The sequence below is a fragment of the Neovison vison genome, chromosome 10, assembly GCF_020171115.1.
Source record: "Neovison vison isolate M4711 chromosome 10, ASM_NN_V1, whole genome shotgun sequence".
Lineage (NCBI taxonomy): Eukaryota > Metazoa > Chordata > Mammalia > Carnivora > Mustelidae > Neogale > Neogale vison.
The window spans coordinates 35,601,872-35,627,508 of record NC_058100.1 but is presented as its reverse complement, the minus strand read 5'-3'; the positions used below and the strand labels follow the sequence as shown (position 1 = coordinate 35,627,508).

General features: G+C 39.9%; 1 protein-coding gene and 1 long non-coding RNA gene across 3 annotated transcripts in view; one reads left to right on the top strand and one right to left on the bottom strand.

Annotated features, from left to right (window-relative positions):
- Window positions 1–25,637, bottom strand: part of LOC122918503 — a 487,166-nt gene that overhangs the window by 359,028 nt on the left and 102,501 nt on the right. The gene's annotated exons all lie outside the window — the stretch shown is intronic.
- LOC122918498 (L-lactate dehydrogenase A chain-like) lies at window positions 21,936–23,142 on the top strand. Of its 2 annotated transcripts, XM_044266992.1 has the most exons (2): window positions 21,936–22,711; window positions 22,981–23,142. In XM_044266992.1, exons 1-2 carry the CDS (start codon window positions 22,025–22,027, stop codon window positions 23,134–23,136), a joined length of 843 nt encoding a protein of 280 aa, XP_044122927.1. In that variant the 5' UTR covers window positions 21,936–22,024; the 3' UTR covers window positions 23,137–23,142. The 2 variants fall into 2 exon arrangements, with proteins under 2 accessions (XP_044122927.1, XP_044122926.1); XM_044266991.1 differs by having other exon boundaries at window positions 21,936–23,142.

Genomic DNA, 25,637 nt, shown 5'->3' with positions numbered 1-25,637 from the left:
GCAGACATCTCACTGGTACTAAGGACATAAACATAACCTAACCTCTGACCAAACACTGACTGATAATAAGCTACTCTGAGTCAGAGACAATGCCTAGGAAACCAGGCTTAAAAATAAAGTCATAAAGTCATACCAACTATCATATGATCTCTCTGATATGAGGAATTTGAGAGGCAGGGTGTAGAGTTTGGGGGGTAAGAAAGGAAAAAATGAAACAAGATGGGATCAGGAGGGAGACAAACCATAAGAGACTCTTAATCTCACAAAACAAACTGAGGGCTGCGGGGGCATAAGGAGAGGGTGGGCGGGGGTGATGGACACTGGGGAGGGTATGTGCTATGGTGAGTGCTATGAAATGTGTAAGCCTGACAATTCACAGACCTGTACCCCTGGGGCAAGTAGTACATTAATTAAAATATGTTAATTAAAATAATTTAAAAAAATAAAGTCATATATATCTTTGATAGTCTGGAAGATAGTGTGCATGCCCAAAGCCATGCCCTTCCAAGAGTAATTGGAGAGGAAAAATCCAAGCTACTAGACTTTGGTTGGCTGAATGTAGGGGCAAAAATGTAAACTCCCTGAACTATTACATCAGCTTTGAAGTCATACTATATCCAGTGGTTAAAAAGTAAAAATCTAATTGGCCAAGGAGCCTTAAGCACAATTTTTGACCAACAAATGGCTCATGCTGAAGTAAGGGCAATCCTCAGGTAGCAGTCTAACAGATAAAGTAAGGGGGAAAAAATGGGGCAGAACATCAGAGGTTATTGCCCACTGTGGAAGGAAACAAACTTCAAAGAGTTAGGGTAGTTAAGACACTAAACAAATAAATGCGCAAGCAAACGATGACAGAATCAACCCCCTGGGCATGGGCATGGGGGCATCGGTGTCCAGAGTTGCTACACATGTTATTTAAAATGGCCAGCTTACAACCAAAAATTATGAGGGGGAAAGAAACAGGAAATTATTGCCCATGCACAGGAAAAAATGCAGGCCAAAGAAATTGTCCTGAATGGGCCCAGGTGGGAGTCTTATCCAATGATGACTTAAAAACTGTCATCATAAATATTTTCAAAAACTAAAGGAAACAATTGCTAAAGAATTTAATAAAGATATGACAATGACATCAGAGGAAAAAAAAGATAGAAATTATAAAAGAAACCATGTCGAATGGTTTGATAACCAATATGAAAAATTTACTAGAGGAGATCAACAGTAAGTTTGAGACACCAAAAGAAACAATCAGTAAACTTAAAAATAGATCAACAGAGATTATACAACCTGAATAACAGATAAAAGAATGAAGAAAAATAAAATCTCGGACAAATTTGGGATACCACCGAGAACACTGATATATACATCAAAAGAATACTAGAAGATGGGTGCCTGGGAATCTCAGTTGGTTAAGCAACTGCCTTTGGCTCAGGTCATGATCCTGGAGTACCAGGATCGAGTCCCACATTGGGCTCCCAGCTCCACGGGGAGTCTGCTTCTCCCTCTGTCCTTCTGCTCTCTTATGCTTTCTCTCACTGTCTCTCTCTCAAATAAATAAATAAAATCTTAAAAAAAAAATAAAAGAATACCAGAAGAGGATAAACATAAAAGGACAAGAAAATACTCAAAGAAATAATAACTCAAAAATAATAATTTCTCAAATTTGATAAAACAAAACAAAACATTCTATACATCCAAGAAGCTCTATCAACACTGAGTAATATAAACACAAGAGATCCACTCTTAGACACATCATGGTAAAATGATGAAGTCTAGGGATAAAAAGAAAATCTTGAAAACAGTAAGATTAAAACAATTCATAACATAGAAGAGAAAAACAATTATAGCTGATATCTCACTAGAAACAATGGAAGTCAGAAAGGCAGTGGGATGACATATTCAAATTGCTGAAATTAAAAAAATCCTCAACCAAGAATCCTACATAGAGCAAAACTATCTTACAAAAATGAAGGCAAAAGACATTCCAAGATTAAAAGAAAAAGAATCAGAGAATTTCAGTAATTTGCTAGCAAAACTGGCTTACAGGAAATGCTATAAAGAGGTTCACAGGCTAAAATCAATTGCTAGCAGGTAGTAATTCAAATCCACATAGAAGAACAAAGGTTCTGGTAGAGATAATTATGTAGGCAACTATAAAAAAAATGTAATGGCATATTTTATCTTATTTTTAATAGTAAAAATAAGGTCGAGCATTGGCCTTCAGCCTGGGTCATGATCTCAGGGTCCTGGGACCGGGCTCTTTGCTCAATGGGGAGCCTACTTCCCCCTCTCTCTCTGCCTGCCTCTCTGCCTATTTGTGATCTCTCTCTCTCTCTGTCAAATAAATAAATAAAATCTTTTAAAAAATAAAATAAAAATAATATTACATAAAGTAATAATTACAGAAATGTATTGCTGGATTTGTAACATAAGAAGGTATAATTTGTGAAATAATGACAGCACAAAAGGGTGGAAGAAAATGGAGCTTTATAAGAACAAACTTTCTATGTTTTTGAAATTAAAATTGTTATAAATCTGAAGTAGATTTTGATAAGTTGAGAACATATTGTACTACTGGATCCTATTAGCTAGGATCTCATTGAGAATCTTGGCATCCATATTCATCAGGGATATTGGTCTGAAATCCTCCTTTTTGGTGAGGTCTTTGCCTGGTTTGGGGATCAGGGTAATGCTGGCTTCATAGAAAGAGTCTGGAAGTTCTCCTTCTGTTTCTATTTTTTGGAACAGTTTCAGGAGAATAGCCACGATCTATAAAGAACTCCTCAAATTCAACACTCAAAAAACAGATAATCATGTCAAAAAATGAACAGAAGACATGAATAGGCACTTCTCCAAAGAAGACAAACAAATGGCTAACAGACACATGAAAAAATGTTGGTCATCACTAGTCATCAGGGAGATTCAATTGAAAATCACATTGAGATACCACCTTGCACCAGTTAGAATGGCCAAAATCAACAAGACAGGAAACAACAAGTGTTGGAGAGGATGTGGAGAAAGGGGAACCCTCTTACACTGTTGGTGGGAATGCAAATTGGTACAGCCACTTTGGAAAACAGTGTGGAGATTCCTTAAGAAATTAAAAATAGAGCTTCCCTATGACCCTGCAATTGCACTACTGGGTATACCCCAAAGATTCAGATGTAGTGAAAAGAAGGGTCATCTGTAGCAGCAATTGCCACAGTCGTCAAACTGTGGAAGGAGCCAAAATGCCCTTCAAGAGAAGAAAGGATAAAGGAGATGTAGTCCGTATATACAACGGAGTATTATGCCTCCATCAGAAAGGATGAATACCCAATTTTTGTATCAGTGTGGATGGGACTGGAGGAGATTCTGCTGAGTGAAATAAGTCAAGCAGAGAGAGTCAATTATCATATGGTTTCACTTACTTGTGGAGCATAAGGAATAACACAGAGGACATTGGGAGATGGAGAGGAGAAGTGAGTTAGGGGCAACTGGAGGGGGAGAAAAACCATGAAAGACTGTGGACTCTGAGAAACAAACTGAGGGTTTTGGAGAAGAGGGAGTGGGGATTGTGTGAGCCTGGTGGTGGGTATTAAGGAGGACACATATTGCATGGAGCACTGGGTATGGTGCATAAACAATGAATTTTGGAACACTGAAAAAAATTTTTTAAAAAAGAGCTTATGGTAAATTCTAAAGTAGCCCCAAAGAAAGTAATTTTTAAATAAGATTTAAAATGTTTCACAGGAAAATATTCCCTTAATACAAAAGAGATAATAAAGGAGAAACAAAGAGGAAGAAATTTTTTAAAAATTTAAAAAGGAAAATGGAAGATGTATTATTTATAATGTCAATAACAACATTAGATGTAAATGGGTTAAACCATCCAATCAAAAGGCATGGTTTATCAGACTGCATTAGAAAAAAATAAATTTTCATAAACCAGAATTGTGTCATACGCTCATTCCTAATTTATCATTGACAAAGAGATTGAGAGTATCACTACTGGCTTGTGGAGATTAGTAAAAATTTACCCCTCTCTTTCAGGGCTGGAGAGAGGATCAATGTCTTTGAAAGCAGATGGGATTCTAATATCTAAACACAATTAGGTGTCTCAGGGCAAAGGAGAAGGGAAGAAAGGATTTGAGTAGACAAACTACGTTTGTGCTAAGGATTAGGGTATTTAGAGATGAATGAGGTACTTCATCTTCAAGAAATTTACAATTTATTAATAATGTGACTATGATTGTCCATGGTAATCAGTACATTGCTCTGTCAATGTCTTTGAAGCCCTGGGTTTATAAGAAAATGAGACATTAGTTAAACTTGTCGCCTCTCACACAAACTCATCTCATTCTCTTCATTCTGACCAAGACTTTCTGTTTAGCAGGCATTGCAGATCTAATCAATCAAAAAAGTTATAGGAGGGGCGCCTGGGTGGATCAGTGGGTTGGGCCACTGCCTTCAGCTCAGGTCATGATCTCAGGGTCCTGGGATCGAGTCCCGCATTGGGCTCTCTGCTCAGCAGGGAGCCTGCTTCTCTCTCTCTCTCTGCCTGCCTCTCCATCTACTTGTGATTTCTCTCTGTCAAATAAATAAATAAAATCTTTAAAAAAAAACGTTATAGGAGATACAATTTAGATTCAAAGACAAATAGGTTGAAAGCAAAGGATAGAAAAATAAATTTCAAAAGAGAACTGGAGTGAACCATGAGAGACTATGGACTCTGAAAAACAATCTGAGGGTTTTGAAGGGGCGGGGGATGGGGTGGGAGGTTGGGGGAACCAGGTGGTGGGTATTAGAGAGGGCACGGATTGCATGGAGCACTGGGTGTGGTGCAAAAACAATGAATACTGTTATGCTGAAAATAAATAAAAAATAAATAAAAAAATTTAAAAAAAAAGAACTGGAGTGATTTTACGAATATCAGACAAAAATATATTTTAAAACAAACAAAAAATATTACTAGAGATAACAGAGAAATTGCATACTGATGATAAGGTGGTTCCATGAGGAATATATACAGTAACTGTAAACATATATTCTCCTAACGATTGAGCCCCAAAATGCATGAAGCCAAATCCGGAAGAATATATGGGAGAAAGAAATTATTTAACAATAATAGTTGGAATACTTCGATACTCAGTTTAAGTAATAGATAACACAACTAGGTAGAAGATCAACAAGGAAATAAAAGACTTGGACGAGAGTATAAAACAAATAGATGTAACAGATATCTGCACAGCACTCAACCCAAAGACAGTGTAAAATACATTCATCTCCAGTGCACATGGAACATTCTCTAGTATAGGTTAAAAAAAAAAAAAAAAACAAGTCTCAGTACATTTAAAACAACTGAAATTGTACAAAGAATATTCTCAAAGTTAAATTAAACTAGAAGTCAAAAACAAGGAAAATTTAGGAAATTCGCATTTATCTTTTAAATTAAGCCTCCTGTATGAAGGAGTCCAAGAAGGAAATAAAAGGGGAAATTAGAAAGTCCCTTGATGAATTAAAATGAAAACATTTTATACCAAAAATGGAATGCTGTTAAAGAAGTGCTCAGTGGGAAATTTGTGCCAGATGATGAAGGGAAAGGACAAGCAGAAACACAGTGATCAATTCAGTAAGGAACCTGGGCTGGAGTTAGTGGACCAGATTCTTATTTGGGATCTGTCATAAAGCTCCGGTGTAACTTTGTAAGTTACCGAAACACCTGAGATCTCCATGTCCTCATCAATAAAGTCAGAAGATTGGGATAAATATCTTCAAAGTCTTTTCCAGCTTTTCATTCTATGGCTCTTAGTTAGCAAGCATCCTAACTAATTTTTCCATTTCCCTCAGTGCCTTCAAAAAAAACAAAACAAACAAAACAAAACAGGTGAAACTCACTCAGCATCTGTCTTCTTGTCATGTATGATGCTAGACCATCTTAGATTTGCTGTTCTAAACTTCATTATTTCAACACAGACTTGCCAATCACTACTTTTTGTATTGCCTTGTTCCTCTTCTAATCATCCCTTACTTTTAAAACTGGTGCTTCCTTGCATGTTTGAATATTCTCTTCCCTCCCTTCATGAAGTACTGGTGTATTTTTAAACCTTCCTTCTCTGGTTTTACGTATTTAGAGTTTCGTCAGTGACCACTAAAACTCTTCTGTTTTTGATGGACTCCTTCAAAAAGTGTTGGCACTTTGGTCAGGTTAAAATGGTTTGTGGGTTCCGTACTGGATGAGAGACCCACCTGCACCGTCAAAAATGTTTTCCTGCCAGGTAACAATTTTTGTTCTGGATTTTAGTGCAGACTGGAAAATTCATATCTGATGGCTTTTCTCAGGAAAGCAGCTCTTTCTAGCTCAGTTGAAAGGTATGCATTGCCACTCATCTTGCTAAATTTCTATTTCCTGAAATACAGTTGGAAAATGGGAAGGAAATTAGGATGGTGAGTAGTTTTTGCCAACGCAAATAGAAGACAGGAGAGAATGAGAGACTGCCTTATTAACTTTAGAGAACCAAGAGGACAGAACCAAGGAGTTCTGGACTAGCACAGCCAATAAGGGAGAAGATGAGATACTGGGGAATCTAACCAGGCCTCCAGACAAGGCACCATGCTGAGAACACATACGCTGAAACAAATACACCTGATCTGGGTCCCTGGGTGGCTCAGTTGGTTGAGTGACTTCCTTCAGCTCAGGTCATGATCCTGGAGTCCCAGGATCAAGGTCCCCTATTGGGCTTCCTGCTCAGCAGGGGGTCTGCTTCTCCCTTTGACCTTCCACCTCTCCTGCTTCCTCTCTCTCTCAAATAAAGTCTTAAATAAAAAGAAATGTCCCTGATCGATTATCTAAAGAATCTCTAGCATCTGGGCTATACTTAGCTATATGCTTATTAATTTCATTTGAAGCTCAGAAAGTGTGAATATTTTTTATCAATGAAGTAATACATATATATTTATTACCAAAATAAATTAATGTGGTGCAAAATACAATCAAAATATCACTTGGGTATAGGCAGAGTATGGCTGCTAACAAGTATTTAATTCAAAACACTGAAAGAGTTTCTAATAGTCTCAAACACCTATACTTAAATCTTTTCCTTGGTCTTCATCAATAAACGAGCATTAATTAGGTGTTCTTAGGAGTGAGCCTCAAGCTCAGTATCACTGACCCAGTGGTCTTAGACTTAATCATATATATATTTTAAAACTTTTTTAAGATTTTATTTATTTATTTGACAGAGAGAGATGACAAGCAGGCAGAGAGGCAGGCAGAGAGAGAGGAGGAAGCAGGCTCCCCGCTGAGCAGAGAGCCCAATGCGGGGCTCAATCCCAGGACCCCGGGATCATGACCTGAGCCAAAGGCAGGGGCTTAACCCACTGAGCCACCCAGGCGCCCCTGTATTTTAAAACTTTTATAAGTAGATCAAGACTGGTTTACATCATTGAGGGGGGATTTGACCACACAAATATGAATGGGAAGGGGAGTAAGTAGGATCTTTCTGTCTAGATAGAAGGAACTTTAAAAACAGGTAAAGTCTTGAAATGGGTGGATTATGTATTCTGAATGTTTCTTTGGAATTCTTTGTCCCTTCCAGTGGCTGCTTCTCTTCCTGCTTAGTAGGGCCTATTTAACTATTTGAGTCATTTTATCCTCTCTTCCCTCTTCTCCCTCCAAGCTTCCTCCTCATTTAAAAAAAAAAAGAAAAAATATATATATATATATTTCACTGACATCATGCAGCTTGGTGTTCTCCCTCCAGCAATTTTTTTTTAAGATTTTATTTATTTATTTGACAGACAGAGATCACAAGTAGGCAGAGAGGCAGGCAGAGAGAGAGGGAAGCAGGCTCCCCGAGGAGCAGAGAGCCCGATGCGGGGCTCGATCCCAGGACCCTGAGATCATGACCTGAGCCGAAGGCAGAGGCTTTAACCCACTGAGCCACCCAGGCGCCCCCCAGCAATTTTTTATATTAAGCTTCACTTCTAAGTATAAATAGATCTGTCTACCACTCCAACCTCACCCTCCAGAGGATTTTAGGCATCCGTCAAGAGGCATTCTGACGGGCAGGCGGAGGAAAGGGGTACTTCATTCAGTCCTTCCCAGACTTTAAGTTGTCCTATAGGATTCGGAAGCTGGAGGACACAGCTGGGAAGGTTATTCGCCAAAAGGTCACAGTGCCAGCCATAAAACTGGCTGGGGCTGCACACAATTTCTTTTTTTTTTTTTTTAAAGATTTTATTTATTCATTTGACAGAGAGAAATCACAAGTAGACGGAGAGGCTGGCAGAGAGAGGAAGCAGGCTCCCCGCTGAGCAGAGAGCCCGATGCGGGACTCGATCCCAGGACCCTGAGATCATGACCTGAGCCGAAGGCAGCTGCTTAACCCACTGAGCCACCCAGGCGCCCTGCACACAATTTCTTTCTTTCTTTCTTTCTTTTTTAGATTTTTATTTATTCATTTGACAGACAGAGATCACAAGCAGGCAGAGAGGCAGGCAGAGAGAGAGAGAGGGAAGCAGGCTCCCCGCTGAGCAGAGAGCCCGATGCGGGGCTCGATCCCAGGACCCTGAGATCATGACCTGAGCCGAAGGCAGCGGCTTAACCCACTGAGCCACCCAGGCGCCCTGCACACAATTTCTTAAAGCCAAACTGACTCTGTCAGTGTTAGAAAGGCAGAAAGTGTTCTGCTAACCCGGTTCACATTAGTTTAAGACTCCGCAGGGTAGAACTCCCTTCCCTTTTGAGAACTGTCTTGAGGCCTTTAAGAAGCACGGTCTGTGTCTCCACTCCTTCAGGGACCTCCCAGGAAACGAACCCATCCAGGAAAATGTGTTCCTGGGAGAAACTGCTTTGGGGCGCTTCTCTCAGCATCTGCAGATGTTCCGCCACGTTGAAAGTAAGCTCATGCTTGGGGCGCCTGGGTGGCTCAGTGGGTTGGGGCCTCTGCCTTCGGCTCGGGTCATGATCTCGGGGGCCCGCATCGGGCTCTCTGCTCAGCCAGGAGCCTTCTTCCCTTCCTCTCTCTCTGCCTGCCTCTCTGCCTGCTTGTGATCTCTGTCTGTCAAATCAATGAATAAATAAAATCTTTAAAAAAAAAAAAAAAAAAGAAAGTAAGTAAGTTCATGCTTTTTGGGAGTTTAAGCCCATGTTCCTGCCAGCCTGGTTTTATTTAGCTCCCCAGTGCTGCATTGGAATCTTTTCTCCCTCCTGTACTTTTTACTTTGATTTTCTTAGATTTACAGTAGAAGTACTCTACTCTGACAGCTCAAAATTGGTCAGTGGTGAGACAATATAACAGAACTGAAACTCGAAACTGTGGACAGACTCACTTTTCTGGAGATGAGTCTGCCTCTTTAGGGTGACAGTGCGTTGTCAGTGTTCTGGAACTGGCAGAATCAATTTCCTTCCCGGTATTTTCTACCTCAGTCCCCTGGGGGTGGAGTGGCGCGTGCAGAGCAACCTGAAAACCTTTACAGGCATCCACAGTCTGGTGGGAAGGCATCTGTGGTTAAGGCAGGGAGCTGACGGAGAGGGGTATGGCTTGACTCTCACTAAGAACACTCTGAATGCCAGGAATTCTTAAGTGCTGGCCCTGGTGGTGAGACATTCCTGCTGAGTGACAGCGAGGGAGGAAGGTTCAAAGCAAATTCTGTCCCTGGAAAGACATCTTCCCCAGGAGGTGGCCCATTCTCTGTTCTCTTCTTCCCTCCTTCCCTTCTTTCCCTCCTCTCCTCTCCTTTCTTTTCTCTCCCCCGCCCTTTTCTTTTGACCATAAAAGATTTTAGATTATTTAAATTAACAAAAAAAGAACCTCTTACTCAACTATCTTTTGTATTGTATATTTTCAATTTTAACAATGTGGCATGGGGGCACAGGGAATTCATTTTTTTTTTTTAAGACTTTACTTATAAGACAGAGAGAGAGAACAAGCAGGGGAAGCAGCAGAGGGAGAGGGAGAAGTAGGCTTCTCACTTAGCAGGGAGCCTGACACAGGACTCGATCCCAGGACCCTGGGATCATGACCTGAGCAAAGACAGATGCTTAACCGACTGAACCACCCAGGCCCCCTGCCCAGCACAAGGAATTCTTTATGCCAAAGTAATAGGCCCTTGGTTTAGTTCTAATGCCAATATTGGCTTCATTTTTTAAATTTTTTTTTGGGGGGGGGAGTACAGTTTACACACAGTGCTACATTAGTTTCAGGCGTACGACATCATGATTGGACAAGTTTATACATTACGTTGAGCTCAGCACAAGTGCAGGTACCATCTGTCACAAAAATGGACACACAGATCAATAGAATAGGAAGCCCAGAAATAAAGCCACACTTATATGGCCAATAATATATGACAAAGGAGGCAAGAATATCCAAGGGGAAAAGTCTCTTCAATAAATGGTGTTGGGAAAACTGGACAGAAACATGCAAAAGAATGAAACTGGACCACGTCCTTACACCAAACACAAAAATAAACTCCAAATGGACTGAAGGTGGGCCATTCTCACCCCCCGTTCCTTCAACCCCGTGACTCCGTCCTGTCTCAACAATTTTCTCCGCACAGCCAGCCGCTTTCCCACCACGTGCTCTCTATCCCTTGAGTCTCCACGCGGCTTGGGTCCTCCGAATCACGGCTGCCTTGGCCCAGGGCCATCCTACAGTAGATCTCAACCACCTGCCCTCAGTCACAGCTCCCACCCCTGCCTGTTGTCACCCTCTGTTCTGTTACCCTGCTTTATTGTCTTCATAGCAACTGTCTCCCTCTGAAACAATCTTGTTTGTTTCTGTGGCCTATTTTTTCTCACTTTCCTAACCAAAGTGTGAAGTCCAGAAAGGCAGGAACCTCATCTTGCTAGGTCACTGCTACCTCCCCGGTGCCGAGAAAGTACCCATTATGCTACGGGCCCAAAATATTTGTGGATGATTTTATTAATAAATGGGGTCGCTGTAGGTAAGAGTTTATCAACTATATTCAGAAATGAAAATCTGTGTGCCCCTGGTTAACTCCTTTATGTATCCTACCTCTGTATTTCCAAAGAGTGTAGACGGAGGTGGATATATGGAATTATATTTCTCAGGTCAGGCTGGGAAGTCAGGGTGATCAGGCAAAGTAACGGACTTTAAATTATCATAGATTTGGATCCACTGCTCTGACACCAGCTCATCCAAGTGGGTGAGCACACAGACTGGAAGTGCACCACTGAGGTTATGGTCGGGCTTCAGAACTGGCTTAAGAGTGTGACCTTGCACATATTAGCCTCCCTGTGCTTTACTTTTTTGCCTGGAAAATGAAAATAGCCAGATCACTTCCCAAATTGGGTTATTGTGAAGATTAACTGAGTTAATTTAAGGAACTGATTAAAACAGTGTCTAGCATGTCATAGCACCATAAACGTTTCCTATTATTACTATTATCATTCTTTTTTTTTTTTTTAACTGTGCTTCTATGTTATGGGAATTTGAGCCATGTTTTGTCACAGATTCTGAGAGTCTGGTAAAGCCTATAGACCATTTCTCACAATAATGCTATTAAAAACATAAAATAAACTATGCAATATTATAAAGGAAGCAAAAATATTGAAATACATTTATCAAAGTTTTTTTAAAAACTGTGATATAGAGGGGCACCTGGGTGGTTCAGTCTGACTCTTGGTTTCAGCTTAGATCATGATCTTAGTTAGGGTCACAAGACTGAGTCCCTCCATGGACTCTGTGTCCAGCAGGGAGTCTGCTTGGGATTCTCTCCCTCTGCCCTTCACCCTGATTACTCTCTTGTGTTCTCTAAAAACAAATAAATACATCTTTAAAGAAACCTGTGATAGAGAAATATATCTTCTTTTTAAACACATTAAAAAATAAGGTATATTGGTAGGACTCATAACCACCAAAGTTTTAAAGTAGTGAAAAGTATAAACAATAGTTCAAGAAATTGGCAGCAACGATGAAAATATTTGTGATTCCTGCTAGCAACAAAATCATAGTTACTGCTAATACTGTGGTGGTCATCAATAATAATTAAAGGAAAGCTAAATTCTGGTTAGAGGTGAAAGAAAATGAAAATGTTAATTTTCTTCCCCATTGCAGTTCACAGACACTGATGATATCCACAGTGATGTAATCCAAAGTAAGAATTTCTGCTGCTGCTACTATTAGCTCCTCTAACAGCTCTCTCAGGGTAGTTTGGCAAAATATACATAATTTTTATAGGTGTATTTTTAGAAATGGATGTGATTTGACTCCTAGACATATAACCAATAGAAATGTCCATGTACATAGACACACAAGAATGATTATTACAGTCTGCCGGAAATGGCAGAAGACTGTAAATAACCTACTTATCCATTGACAAAAATCTGTTAAAATAATTTTACTAATTTGCACCCTATGAAACACAAGGTTTGTTTTTGTTGGCTTGTTAAGGAAAAAGATAAAAGATGAAAACTGTCTCCATTACTGACATAAAAGACATTCTTACTAGCATTATCCCATTTTTGTAAAAACACAATTGATGGTATATATATATATATATATATATATATATATATACTGGTTACTGTGGTTATGGGGGTGGTAGATGATGGGAAACTTTCACTTTCTACACATTTTGGTAATTCTTTTTCCAATAAGCCTGTATCTTCAATGATCAAAAATGTCATGATTATTTTTGAAAAATCAAAGCCAGCCCTTTCAGGTTTCCTGGCACCCAGAAACTTATATTTTAGTGAATGTGTAGAAGACCAAACATATTCAATATTATTTGCATGTCTGTGGCTAAGACAGACAACCTCTGGGGCTTTTCCTAGAATTCCTACGTTAAAATGATGCTGTGATTCTCAAGTTACAGTCTACTGGTTTTGAGTTACTCAGCCACGAACTAGCATTTAATCTCAAAAGCTTTGAAATCTTTTTGTCCATTTGGTTTAGTCTGCTAATATTCCTGTTTCTGGACCCCTCTCTCTCTGCCCCACTCTTTAGGATTGTTCCTCCCTGATATGAACCAATTGTTTGAACAATGTCCAGTTACCCACTTCTTATTCTTTTTTCTACCTTCAGCAAAGCATTTCTTTACATTCACTGCCCTCCACCAGCTCTGCCCATTCCTGCCATCAGGCCTCATCCTGCTATTAGGGAGAGAACAAACTTCAGGTTAGGGAAGCTGTTGTGGGCACAACAGCTATATCTGCACATACATATTTTAGCATCCCCCTATAATGCCAAATCAATGACAACAATTTGTTCCAGGAATCCATGTTTCTTAAAAAAAAATTGCCACCTCCTCTTCCTTTCATGCGCACATCTCATCCCTTCTCAACTCACAGAAAGTTGGCTCCTGCCTCCGCCATGCTTCTCTCTAAAGTCTCCAGCAAGCTCCATGCATGCTACTGTCCTTTTCTCATTTGTCCTCATGAAATCTGATACTGTTGCTCATTGACACATTTGTGGACCTCTGTCCTTCTTCACTTCTGGAACATCATGCTATTTTCTTCTTTTTTCTCCTTCATGGATCCTTCTTTTCCACTCTTAAAGGTCAGCATTCTTCAGGTTGTAGAACTATGGCCTATAAGCACCTCCAAACTCAGTATGTCAAATCCTAAATTTAGCATTTTCCCCCAAATCCTCTTTTCTTTATTCTCCGCTTCCTGCCCCAAAGCACACCACCTTAGGTTTCTATCTGTTCACCCCTTTAGAATTCTCCCTCTTATTCAGCCTCATAACCCAACCTCCTTTTTTATTCTATAGCTTTTAGTTCCTTAAATCTCTTCAATCTATCCATTTTACCCCATTATTTCCTTAATTCAGAGTCATATTACTCCTTACCTGGGCAATCGGAACACTGACCCAACCAGCTTTCTTACCTGTAGTTTGACTAGTCTCTATTCACAAATGTCTATGTGATATTTCTAAAGCCCAAATAGGAGTATGCCATTTTCTTACATTTTATAGATGCCCACTACTTTTAGTATAAAACAATTCATTGACCAACCAAGGCCTTTCATTATTTAGTTTCTGCCTATTTTTTAGGCGCATTTCCTGTCATACCCATCATACATGGTTCAGTTCAGCCACGTGACATAATTTGCTGCTTATTCCCTCTGACTCTACATCTCATGTCCATTCGTTTATACAACAGTCTCTTACTTGGAAGACCCAATTGCCACACATATCCCACTACCATCATCACGCATATCCATACACACAACTGATGTAGGTCTAGCTAATGGGAACCTCTCCTTGAAAACTCAGTGCCACCTACCCACATAGCTTTCCTTTATTCTCACCTCTTACCCTCAGTTTAATTTAAATCTATCCTGTGCTGTCACTATCATGATACCAATTACATGGTACTACCTCCTCCACTAGGCCAGAAACTTCAAACACAGAAAAAAAAAGTCTTATTAGATTCTGTACCACCAGTACTCAACAAATATTGGTGGAATAAATAAATGGATGATTTACTTTATGATACAAACCCCATTCCCTCCATTACTTAGTCCCCACACTGCTCATCAGCTCATACCACTCTCTTCCTGAGAAGTCCCCTCCTTGCTACCAGGAGAATAAAGTCTAAACTCCTTAATCTAGAACCTAAGAGTTCACACCTAATCCCAAGCTTCCTTTCCAGAATTATTTCCTACCACATTTGCCACCAAGAATCATTTGCTACAGCCCTTCTCTATTGCGCATTCTTCCCTGAATTCTTATAGTCTCATTTCACCTTGGAAAAAAAGGAAAACCAAAAATCAGTCTTATTTGGGAAATTCTTCTCACCTCAGGAAGAATTAATTTCTCCTTCCTTTAATTAGTGCTAATTACATTTTGCTATTTTTATATACAATTGTTCCTATTGAGTTATGTCTCTAGAGACAGAGAATTTGTCTCACCCCCTCTGTTCATTCTTTTCTATTCCTAACCCCCGACATGCAAATAATTGGCAATCAATAAACATTTGTTAAAACACATATTTGGGGGCGCCCGGGTGGCTCAGTTGGTTAAGCGGCTGCCTTCAGCTCAGGTCATGATTCCAGGGTCCTGGGATCGAGCCCCGCATCAGGCTCTCAGCAGAGAGCCTGCTTCTCTCTCTGCCCCTCTCCCTGCCACTCTGCTTACTTGTGTTCTCTCTCTAGCTGTCAAATAAACAAAATATTTTTAAAAAAACAACAAAAAACCCACACATATTTGGCTGAGAAATTTTACCTTATTTAAAAACAAGTTTAAATTGTGAATTCTCTAAAGCAAAATTATGTCTAAGTTGCATATTCTATACTACTCCTGGTTTACTCTAGGCACTGCAACTTCACAGGAAACAACTAGAAAACCTGGTCCAGGTGACGAAAGTCAAGATTGACAAGGGAGACTACAGGAAATTTTTAAAAAGCTTCTGCACACCAAAGGAAATAATCAATAAAAGGAAAGAAGGGAGAAGATATTTTCAAACCATATATCTGATTAAGGGTTAATATCCAAAATGTATTTTAAAAAAAAAAACTCCTACAACTCAAAAGCAATAATAATGATCTGATTAAAAATGGTCAAGAGACTGGAATAAACATTCTCCAAAGACGACACGCAAATGACCAACAGATATGTGAGGTGGTCAACATCATTAAGTATCAGAGAAACACAAATCAAAAGCATAATGACAGCTCACCTCACAGCTGTTAAAATGCCTATTACTAAAAAACAAAAGGTAACAGGTGTTGTAGATGTGGGGGCAAAAAGGACCTTTGTACACTGTTGGTGGGAATGTAAAATGATGTAGATGTTATGGAAACCGTATGAAAGTTCCTCAATAAATTAAAAACAGAACTAATATACGATCAAGCCATTCCACTTCTGGAAATACAAAGTAAGTGCAATCAGAATCTTGACGAGATATCTGCATTCCCGTTTTCACTGCATCATTATTTACAACACCCAAGACATAAAGCAACCTAAATGCTCATCAGTGAATGAATGGATAGAGGTGATGTGGCATATATATATAGTGTATATATATATATATATATATATATATAGTGTATATATATATATGGAATAATATATATGGAATTATATATTGGAATATATTCAGGAATGGAATAATATTCAGGCTTAAATGGAATAATGGAATATTATTCAGGCTTAAAAAATAAGCCTGGAATAATGGAATAATATTCAGGCTTAAAAAAGAAAGAAATCTCGGGGTGCTTGTGTGGCTCAGTCAGTTAAGCATCTACCTTCCGCTTGGGTCATGATCCCAGAACCTTGGAGCTGGCCCTGCATCAGGGTCCCTGCTCAGCAGAGGGTCTGCTTGTCCCTCTTCCTCTGTCACTCAACCCCGCTCCACTCGCGCTTGGACTCTCTCTCTCAAACATATTAAAAAAAAAATCTTTAAAAAAAGAAAAAAGGAAATCCTGACATTTGGGACAACATGGATAAACCTGGGAGACATCATGATAAACAAAGTAAGTTAAACACAGAAGGACAAATATTACATGATCTCACATTTATGAGGAATCTAAAATAGTCAAACTCATAGGAGCAGTAGAATGGTAGCTGAGGAGGAAGGGAAATGGGGAGATATTGGTCAAAGGGTACAAACTTTCAGTTATGCAAAATAAATAAATCCTAAAGATCTACTGCACAGCAAAGTGCCTTTACTTAACAATACTATATTGTTGTATTGCTTCTCGGCCTTTCAGCTAAGATCAACTGTAACAGTACTATATTGTATAATTAACAATTTGTTAGGTGTCCTTACCACAAAAAATAATCATAGTAAATAAAAGTGGGAGGAAACCTCTAGAAGTGAGGGATATGTTTATGGCATTAACTAAGGTGATGGTTTCATTGGTATATACTTATCTCCAAATTCACAAAAGTACACATTAAATATATACAGCTTTTGTATGTCAATCATTCATCAATCAAATGGTCTTGTAAAAAGCCTAGAAATTACAAAAGTTGTTTTTATAGTCAGAGAAAAGAAGTTCCCTAAATATCTTAATAATATTATTACCAACCAAAAACAAGGTACAATTTAATATATAAGAATGGATATAATACGTGAAAGTAATCATCATCATCATCATCATCTCCTCTTAAGAAAGTCATGTTTTCTGTGAAGGCAACATTTATTCCAAGAAATTGAATATACATTTCCTTTATTGATTTTAAAAGAAATGGAATACGAAGAATTACACCTCAAAATCTAGTCATCGGTATTTTGAACAAAGATTCAAGGATGTCAATAAAGCTAAAGTAGGCAGTGATACTGAAAAAGACAAATCTCTTTTGGAAACATTTGTAGCCAATGAAATAAGAATTTCTTTATTAATAAAGAAATCAAAGGAAAAAATAAAGCTGGCATCTCCGGTTTTCTTTTCTTTTCTTTTCTTTTTAAATTTTATTTATTTATTTGAGAGAGAGAGAGAGTGGGGAGTGGGTGAGGGGGTTGAGGAGTAGAGGAGGAAAGAGAGGGAAAGAATCTCCAGCAGACTCTGTCCTGAGCACAGAGCCTGACTTGGGCTTGGTCTCCTGACCCTGCGATTAGGGTCTAAGCCAAACAAAGAGGTAGACACTTAACCAACAGAGCCACCCAGGTACCATGGCATCTCTGGCTTTCTTAAGACAGCCTTGAACTTACACCCCTACAAAATGCATTCTTTCCTCTCAGCCTGTCCACCACTTCTTCTATTCCTCTCAGAAGCCCAGGGAAATTCCAATGTTCTCCTGTGTCACCGACCAAAGATGAGCACATCAACTATGGTAGAAGTTGTTACTTCCCTGGTGACTGTGTCCGAAACCTATGTATTTCTCCAGGTATTACTCAGCATGCAATATCTTCAGTAAATAAACAGTTTTGGCCTCCTTTACAGTTCAGACAATAACAACACAAACGAATCTAGGTGAAGGTGGAGGTTGGAGGTAGGGATGAGGTCAGGGTGGTAAAGGGGAGAGAGAGAAAGAGTAATATGAAGGGAAATCCCCTTCTTGACTCTGGGCATAGCTTCTCTCTCTCTCTCTCTCTGAAGTATCATTTTGCATCAAACCCAGCTTAATGAGCTTAACCCTCTATTAGACCTTGTGGTGGGGTTACAAAAAAATTTTCCCAAACTTGTGAATCAATCTATTTTTATACATGGAAAACAACTGGAAAATAACATAGGGCATTTTATTATCAAAGGTCAGTTATAATCAGATGATTCAGAATTCTTGCTTTGAGTAGTCAGGATAAAGCACGGCAGGAGCCAGAATTTATTACAAAGGTTTTTCTGGTGAACATAGAGCCTAAACTTATTTTGGAAATGTAAACTATTTTGAAAGGCAGAGTACAGGCATCAACATATCATATGCAGTTTGGCTAAATAAACTGGGCTTGCTTTCTTACAAAATCCTAGAAACTTGAAATGTCTGAAGGATTTCTCAAAGGTCAATTTATCTTAGGCTTTACCTCAACTTGGTTCTCCTTCCCAGTTATTTAAAAATCCTAATAATAAATTTACTTAGATGTTATGCTTAGTAACCTCTCTTTTTGAAGTTTTAGGAAATGTGAGAGAAGAAAGAGTAAAAATAAAATCTCAAAAATAAAATGGTTCCTTTCCTCTTTTACTTCCCCTGTCCTTCCTGAGAAATGTATTATGAAGACATTAGATAGGATGTAGCCAGATAGTTACTAAAACATGGGGTATAAGAGGAACATCTTGCTATAAAGTGTTAGAGCCCATATGTGGTAAGGGTGGCATCCACACAGGAGTCATAACCCAAGAAGGGTGAATAGGTAGTCCATGAATAAGGGTGGCCTAATGGGATGCTTGGCAGCTTAGTCAGTTAAGCATCTGCCTTTAGCTCAGATGATCCCAGGGTCCTGGGATTGAGTCCTGTGTCAGGCTCCTTGCTCAATGGAGAGCCCGATTCTCACTCTGCTTGTCACTCCCCCTGCTTGTGCTCATTCTTTCTGATAAATAAGTAAGTAAGATCTTAAAAAGGGGGGGGATGCTTGGCAGAGGTGGGAGACCCTGAGTAGAGTTAGTAAGACTTCCATAATAGAGGGATGCATGAAGTGGCCTAGTGAAAGTGAAAAGAGCACCCAGATGACTGTAAAAACTGGCCATCTTTTCAGGGAGCTTGGAGGAAGATATGACATGTCTGAGTTCAAGAAAGTTACAGAGTGCATCAACACAGAAGATAGTGTAGTATAGGGCACTGAGGCCCAAGTGAGGGGGTATCTGCATGGGAACGCAACCTGACATGGCTGTCAGGAGTCTAAGTAGGGTGATGAGGGTATCCACATAGGTGGGAAGCCTTACACAAGCTGTCTGTGTCCAAGTGTGATGAAGAGGGACCGTCCAGAGTCAAATGTTGTAACCTGAGCAAGGTGAGAAGAGCATTAGAACCTTAAGACATCAGAGGGCTCGGCCTGAGGATACAGTCAATATAGGACATTTGAGCTCACTAGAAATTAGGGCAGTGACAATAGAAGATTAGTTACAAACAGGTAGGCTGATCAAATAGGAAGCATATTCGGGATAACAGAAGTCTACTTATTCATTGTTGGAAAAGAGAGTTACAAATATAGGAAGGAAGAAAATTGGGATAAATCATGTGGTGTTGGATAAGAATGAAAAATAATTGGCATGAAAATATGGATTTTAATATATATACACAAAAAATAGATGAAAATTTGTGTTTACACACACACACACACACACACACACACACACTCCTCACTAGCTCCGTTGAGAGGGCCTGAGAGCAGTGACATCCCAAGAACAATGAGCACATCCAGCTTCCAGATCATGGTGTCTAACTATTATCCACTAAAAGGGACCAGAACTCCTTAGAGAAACATCTGATTCCATATCTGGGGTAGGAAAAGCACAAAATGAGCCTGTGATATTTTGCTGGGCCATAAAGTCAGAAAGTGCTCAAAGAATGATGAGGTTGTGTCAACAGACACAGAATCCAGACTGAAGAGGCTCTTACTGGCCAAACTACAGACAACTTGAACAACTGAAATAAATAATGAGAGTAATGCATTTTAATCTATTGAACAAAATGGCAATCCCTAAGACTAGATTAGTATAAATAAGTGAAAAAAATAGTTTAATTTGAAATGAAATATTTACTTAGTTTCAAAGCAATCTCCCCCCCATACATATAATTTATAAAGGGGAAACAGTAAGCGTACAGTGGAGGATATCACCTTAGTGTGGTAAGACCACCTTAATAAAATGATCAAATTGGCACCATCAATATGGCAAATCAAAACTGTAAGCTACCTAATAGGATGCGATGAGAACACAGCATCACTTCTGTGCTGTTGCCTACCAAAGAATAACCCGAGTCTGATCACAATAGAACATCAGAGAAGATCAAACCGAAGGACACTCTACAAAATAACAAATCTGTCATCTTCCAAAGTGTTCAAGTCACAAAAATCAAGGAAAGATGACTAAAGATGGAGGCACACAAAAGACACACAAGGAAATGCAATGTGTGATTCTGAAGTGGGCACTTGTCTTATGAAGGACATCATAGGGACAAAAGCTAAAAGTTCAATAGGGGGATAGGACAGGATGGTACAAGGGTGTCAATGGAATTTCCTGATTTTCTTGGTTGTGACATGTGGTTATTTAGGAGAATGCCCGTTTGTTAGGAATACAAGTTTTTAAGTAGAGAAGAATATCCCGTCAACAACTTACTCTCAAATGAGTAAGATATTCTCACTTTTGAGTCTTGTAATTTTCATGTACGTTTGAGACAGTTTCAGAATTTTAAAATGGCAAATTGATCATACTATGTGTTCTGGGTTGGCAAGGGTCTGACTGACAAAGGCCCTAAGTGGAGCCTCTGCTGAGTGACTCAGCAGAGAAGGACACAAGACTGTGGGGCAGCATAACCTACCCCACCCGGCAACAGAGGGAATGACACATCTGTGTGTTCTCAGAGCCGAGATGTCCCGATAGATGTGCAGGGCAGTCCTTTCTTGTTCTGAGTCATCAGGTAAAATGAGCTTCCTCTGATCTTTTCAGTAAAATGATTTAAAAACAAAAAAAACCTCTTCCCCTGGGCCCATTGTCAGGTAGGTGAGCCTCTAGTAATGGGATGGGAGAGGAACAAACCTGAATTTGGAAAGTTAAAACCTGGTTTGACCTTGGCCTCTCTGAAAACCCGTCCTTCCTACTTCACTGGTGGCTATGAGCATCGAATGAGATATAGGTGGAAAGTCTTTATGGAGTGCTCTGTAGATGCTAATATTCCAGTGGCTGCTCCCCACCATCATAGCTTACATGAAGCAAAGTTAAGAAGTGGATGAGGTTGTTTTTGGTTTCCTTTCTCTATTTTCCTTTCCCTCACTTCTTGTAGTCTTCTGAAACTACCTCCAATCCAGTGTTCTCAGCAGCCTACTCTAGAACTCTGTCTTGACCCACTTGGAAGTATCTCTTTATCAAAATTCCATCTGCTCAAGGAAACAAAAGCGAAAATAAACTTCTGGGACTTCATCAAAATCAAAAGCTTCTGCACAGCAAAGGAAACAGTCAAAAAAACAAAGAGGCAACCCACGGAATGGGAGAAGATATTTGCAAATGACAGTACAGACAAAAGGTTGATATCCAGGATTTATAATGAACTCCTCAAACTCAACCCACACGAAACAGACAAACACATCAAAAAATGGGCAGAAGATATGAACAGACACTTCTCCAATCAAGAAATACAAATGGCTATCAGACACATGAAAAAATGCTCATCATCATTAGCCCTCAGGGAGATTCAAATTAAAACCACATTGAGATATCACCTTGCACCAGTTAGAATGGCCAAAATTAACAAAACAGGAAACAACATGTGTTGGAGAGGATGTGGAGAAAGGGGAACCCTCTTACACTGTTGGTGGGAATGCAAGTTGGTGCAGCCTCTTTGGAGAGAAGTGTGGAGATTCCTCAAGAAATTAAAAATAGAGGAGTGTCAGAGCCGCTGCCGCCAAGTCCGGATCCAGTCTCGCGCGCCGCTGACGCTCGCCCTCCCGACATGCACTCCCGATTCCTTTTGGTTCTAAGTCCAAAATGGCAACTCTCAAAGACCAGCTGATACAGAATCTTCTTAAGGAAGAACATGTCCCCCAAAATAAGATTACAGTTGTTGGGGCTGGTGCTGTTGGCATGGCTTGTGCCATCAGTATCTTAATGAAGGACTTGGCAGATGAACTTGCTCTTGTTGATGTCATGGAAGACAAACTGAAGGGAGAGATGATGGATCTCCAGCATGGAAGCCTTTTCCTTAGAACACCAAAAATTGTCTCTGGCAAAGACTATAATGTGACTGCAAACTCCAAGTTGGTTATTATCACAGCTGGGGCACGTCAGCAAGAGGGAGAAAGCCGTCTTAATTTGGTCCAGCGTAACGTGAACATCTTTAAGTTCATCATTCCTAATGTTGTCAAATACAGCCCAAACTGCAAGTTGCTTGTTGTTTCCAATCCAGTGGATATCTTGACCTATGTGGCTTGGAAGATAAGTGGCTTTCCCAAAAACCGTGTTATTGGAAGTGGTTGCAATCTGGATTCAGCCCGGTTCCGTTACCTAATGGGGGAAAGGCTGGGAGTTCACCCGTTAAGCTGTCACGGGTGGATCCTCGGGGAGCATGGAGACTCCAGTGTGCCTGTATGGAGTGGAGTAAACATTGCTGGCGTGTCTCTGAAGAATCTGCACCCTGACTTAGGCACTGATGCAGGTAAGGAACAGTGGAAAGAGGTTCACAAACAGGTGGTTGACAGTGCCTATGAGGTGATCAAACTGAAAGGCTACACTTCCTGGGCCATTGGACTGTCTGTGGCAGATTTGGCAGAAAGTATAATGAAGAATCTTAGGCGGGTGCATCCAATTTCCACCATGATTAAGGGTCTCTATGGAATAAAAGATGATGTCTTCCTTAGTGTTCCTTGCATCTTGGGACAGAATGGAATTTCAGATGTTGTGAAGGTGACTCTAACTCCTGAGGAAGAGGCCCATTTGAAGAAGAGTGCAGATACACTCTGGGGGATCCAAAAGGAGCTGCAGTTTTAAAGTTTTCTAATGTACCACTTCACTGTCTAGACTACGACAGGGTTTTAGTTGGAGGTTGTGTACATTGTCCTTATTATCTGATCTGTTACTTAAATAATATCAAAATGGCCTAAAGAAAATATATCAGTTTCCTAAATTTCTAAATACGAATGGTTCAGCAAATCCTACAGCTATACCCTAATGCTGGATGATACCTGCCTTTATAGTCCTAAATGGGTTCATCTCAGAGGCACCACTGCCAACACTGCATATGCAGCAGGTGCTTTTCAAACCAGATGCGTATTTCCTGTGTGTTCTAGGACTTGTGGTTCCTTCACCCAACACGCCTAGTCCATCTTTTCCAGTCAGTCACATCCTGGGCTCCAGTGTACAGATTCATTATTGCATGTATCGTGAGTAACTGTTCCAAAGGATCTTACTTCATGTACCATGTATGTCAGAATATAGTGTACATTGCCATATTATGTAAAAAGACCATACAACCAACTAAGTACCAACTAAAATACCAAATAAAATTTGAACAGTGACTTTTTTTTGAAAAAAAAAAAAAAGAAATTAAAAATAGAGCTTCCCTATGACCCTGCAATTGCACTCCTGGGTATTTACCCCAAAGATACAGATGTCGTGAAAAGAAGGGCCATCTGTACCCCAATGTTTATAGCAGCAATGGCCACAGTCGCCAAACTATGGAAAGAACCAAGATGCCCTTCAACGGATGAATGGATAAGGAAGATGTGGTCCATATACACTATGGAGTATTATGCCTCCATCAGAAAGGATGAATACCCAACTTTTGTAGCAACATGGACGGGACTGGAAGAGATTATGCTGAGTGAAATAAGTCAAGCAGAGAGAGTCAATTATCATATGGTTTCACTTATTTGTGGAGCATAACCAATAGCATGGAGGACAAGGGGCGTTAGAGAGGAGTAGGGAATTTGGGTAAATTGGAAGGGGAGGTGAACCATGAGAGACTATGGACTCTGAAAAACGGTCTGAGGGGTTTGAAGTGGTGGGGGGGTGGGAGGTTGGGGTACCAGGTGGTGGGTATTCTAGAGGGCATGGCTTGCATGGAGCACTGGGTGTGGTGAAAAAATAATTAATAATGTTTTTCTGAAAATAAATAAATTGGAAAAAAAAATTCCAGCTGCTCAGCCAGCAGAAGAAAACATATGCCTCGGTCACATATCCCAACCATTTTACCATGTGCTATGCTTGTAAGAGCAATCCAGAAGGTATAAGACACAAAGTCCCTGCCCTCAAAAAACTTGCACTCCATTTGAGTCAATAAGGAATGTTTTCACTTTAAAGGAGAATGTTTTAAAAGATAATATTTTGATGCCAAAACACAAATGTCCAAGTGAGCTAATTAAGCCATATAACAGATGAGTCTTAGCCTAAAGCGTGGTAAGGGATGGGGAGGGAAGCAGAGGATGGATGGCCAAGGGAAAGGTGACCCTTCTCCAACCAAGCCTTCCCAGCTCTGCCTTATAAAGTTGTTGGAGGATTAAGAGTTGATACCTTGAAAAGTTGATACTTTAAGAGTGCCTAGTGCTTAGTAAGTACGGTAAGCACTAAATGTTAGCCTCAAATTATGAAGCGGTGGAAATAAGCCAGTTCTAGGCAGCAAATGACGCTGCTCAAGGTAGAAAAGAAGGATGAGGAAAAGTAGGAGGCACTGGAGAAAGATGAAGAGGAAAAACAGTCATATATCACTTACAGGATCTCAATTTTAAACCCTTAAGGAATAATAATGAATCCCTAAAATACCGTTAAGTATCTTAAAAATTAAATAAAAATAAAACCCTAAACTCGCTGCCTGTGAAGTCACTCTTCGCATGGCAAAACCTATTCACGTGTAAGGTGTATGTATGCAAATATATTTACTGAAAGAACAGGAAAGTGAGGTTTGGGCTCACATAGGGAGAATAACATTGTTTTTGGTGGTTTTAGCCAAGTGATTATTAATACTCACTCAGACAGGGACAGACATCCACAGAACTGTCAATGTCAGACTGAGAATACAGGGTTTCGTGGACTGTGTCCAATTTCACCATATCCATGATGTTAACTTGGTTGGAACAAAATTTTCAGGATTGCCACTGTGGCATGTTTTGCTTCACTACTCCTTTGTATTACTCTACCTATTTACAGCTCTATGTGTTCCTTCTCCTGGGTGAGAGGGAGAGGAAAAACTGAATCTGATCATGAATCCCCTTGTCTGGTTTTCCTTTCTAAAAGAAAGAGGTAGCCGAGTCTGGAAGGGAAGCATAAGGAGTACCACGGCTGAGAGCAGCACACCACGTCTTCTTGTGTCAGTCTCGCTTGAAAGGTTTAGCAGGAAATTTTAACATCCAAGGCATGACCCACCAGGCCTTTCTTTGAAGCCCCTGCCTCCAACAAAAGCCAACCGTCCCCCAAGCACAAACAGCCATGTTAAGTTCTCTGCTAATAGCAACAGATATGATAACTCCAAAATGCCTTCTCTCATAGTTTGTATGTTGAAGTTCATAAGCTGAGCACATAAAATACCATTTATGTATAATTAGCTATTGAGATAGAAAATAAACTATGCTGGTATAAAGAAAGCAATGGTCATTTTTTAGTAAAAGCT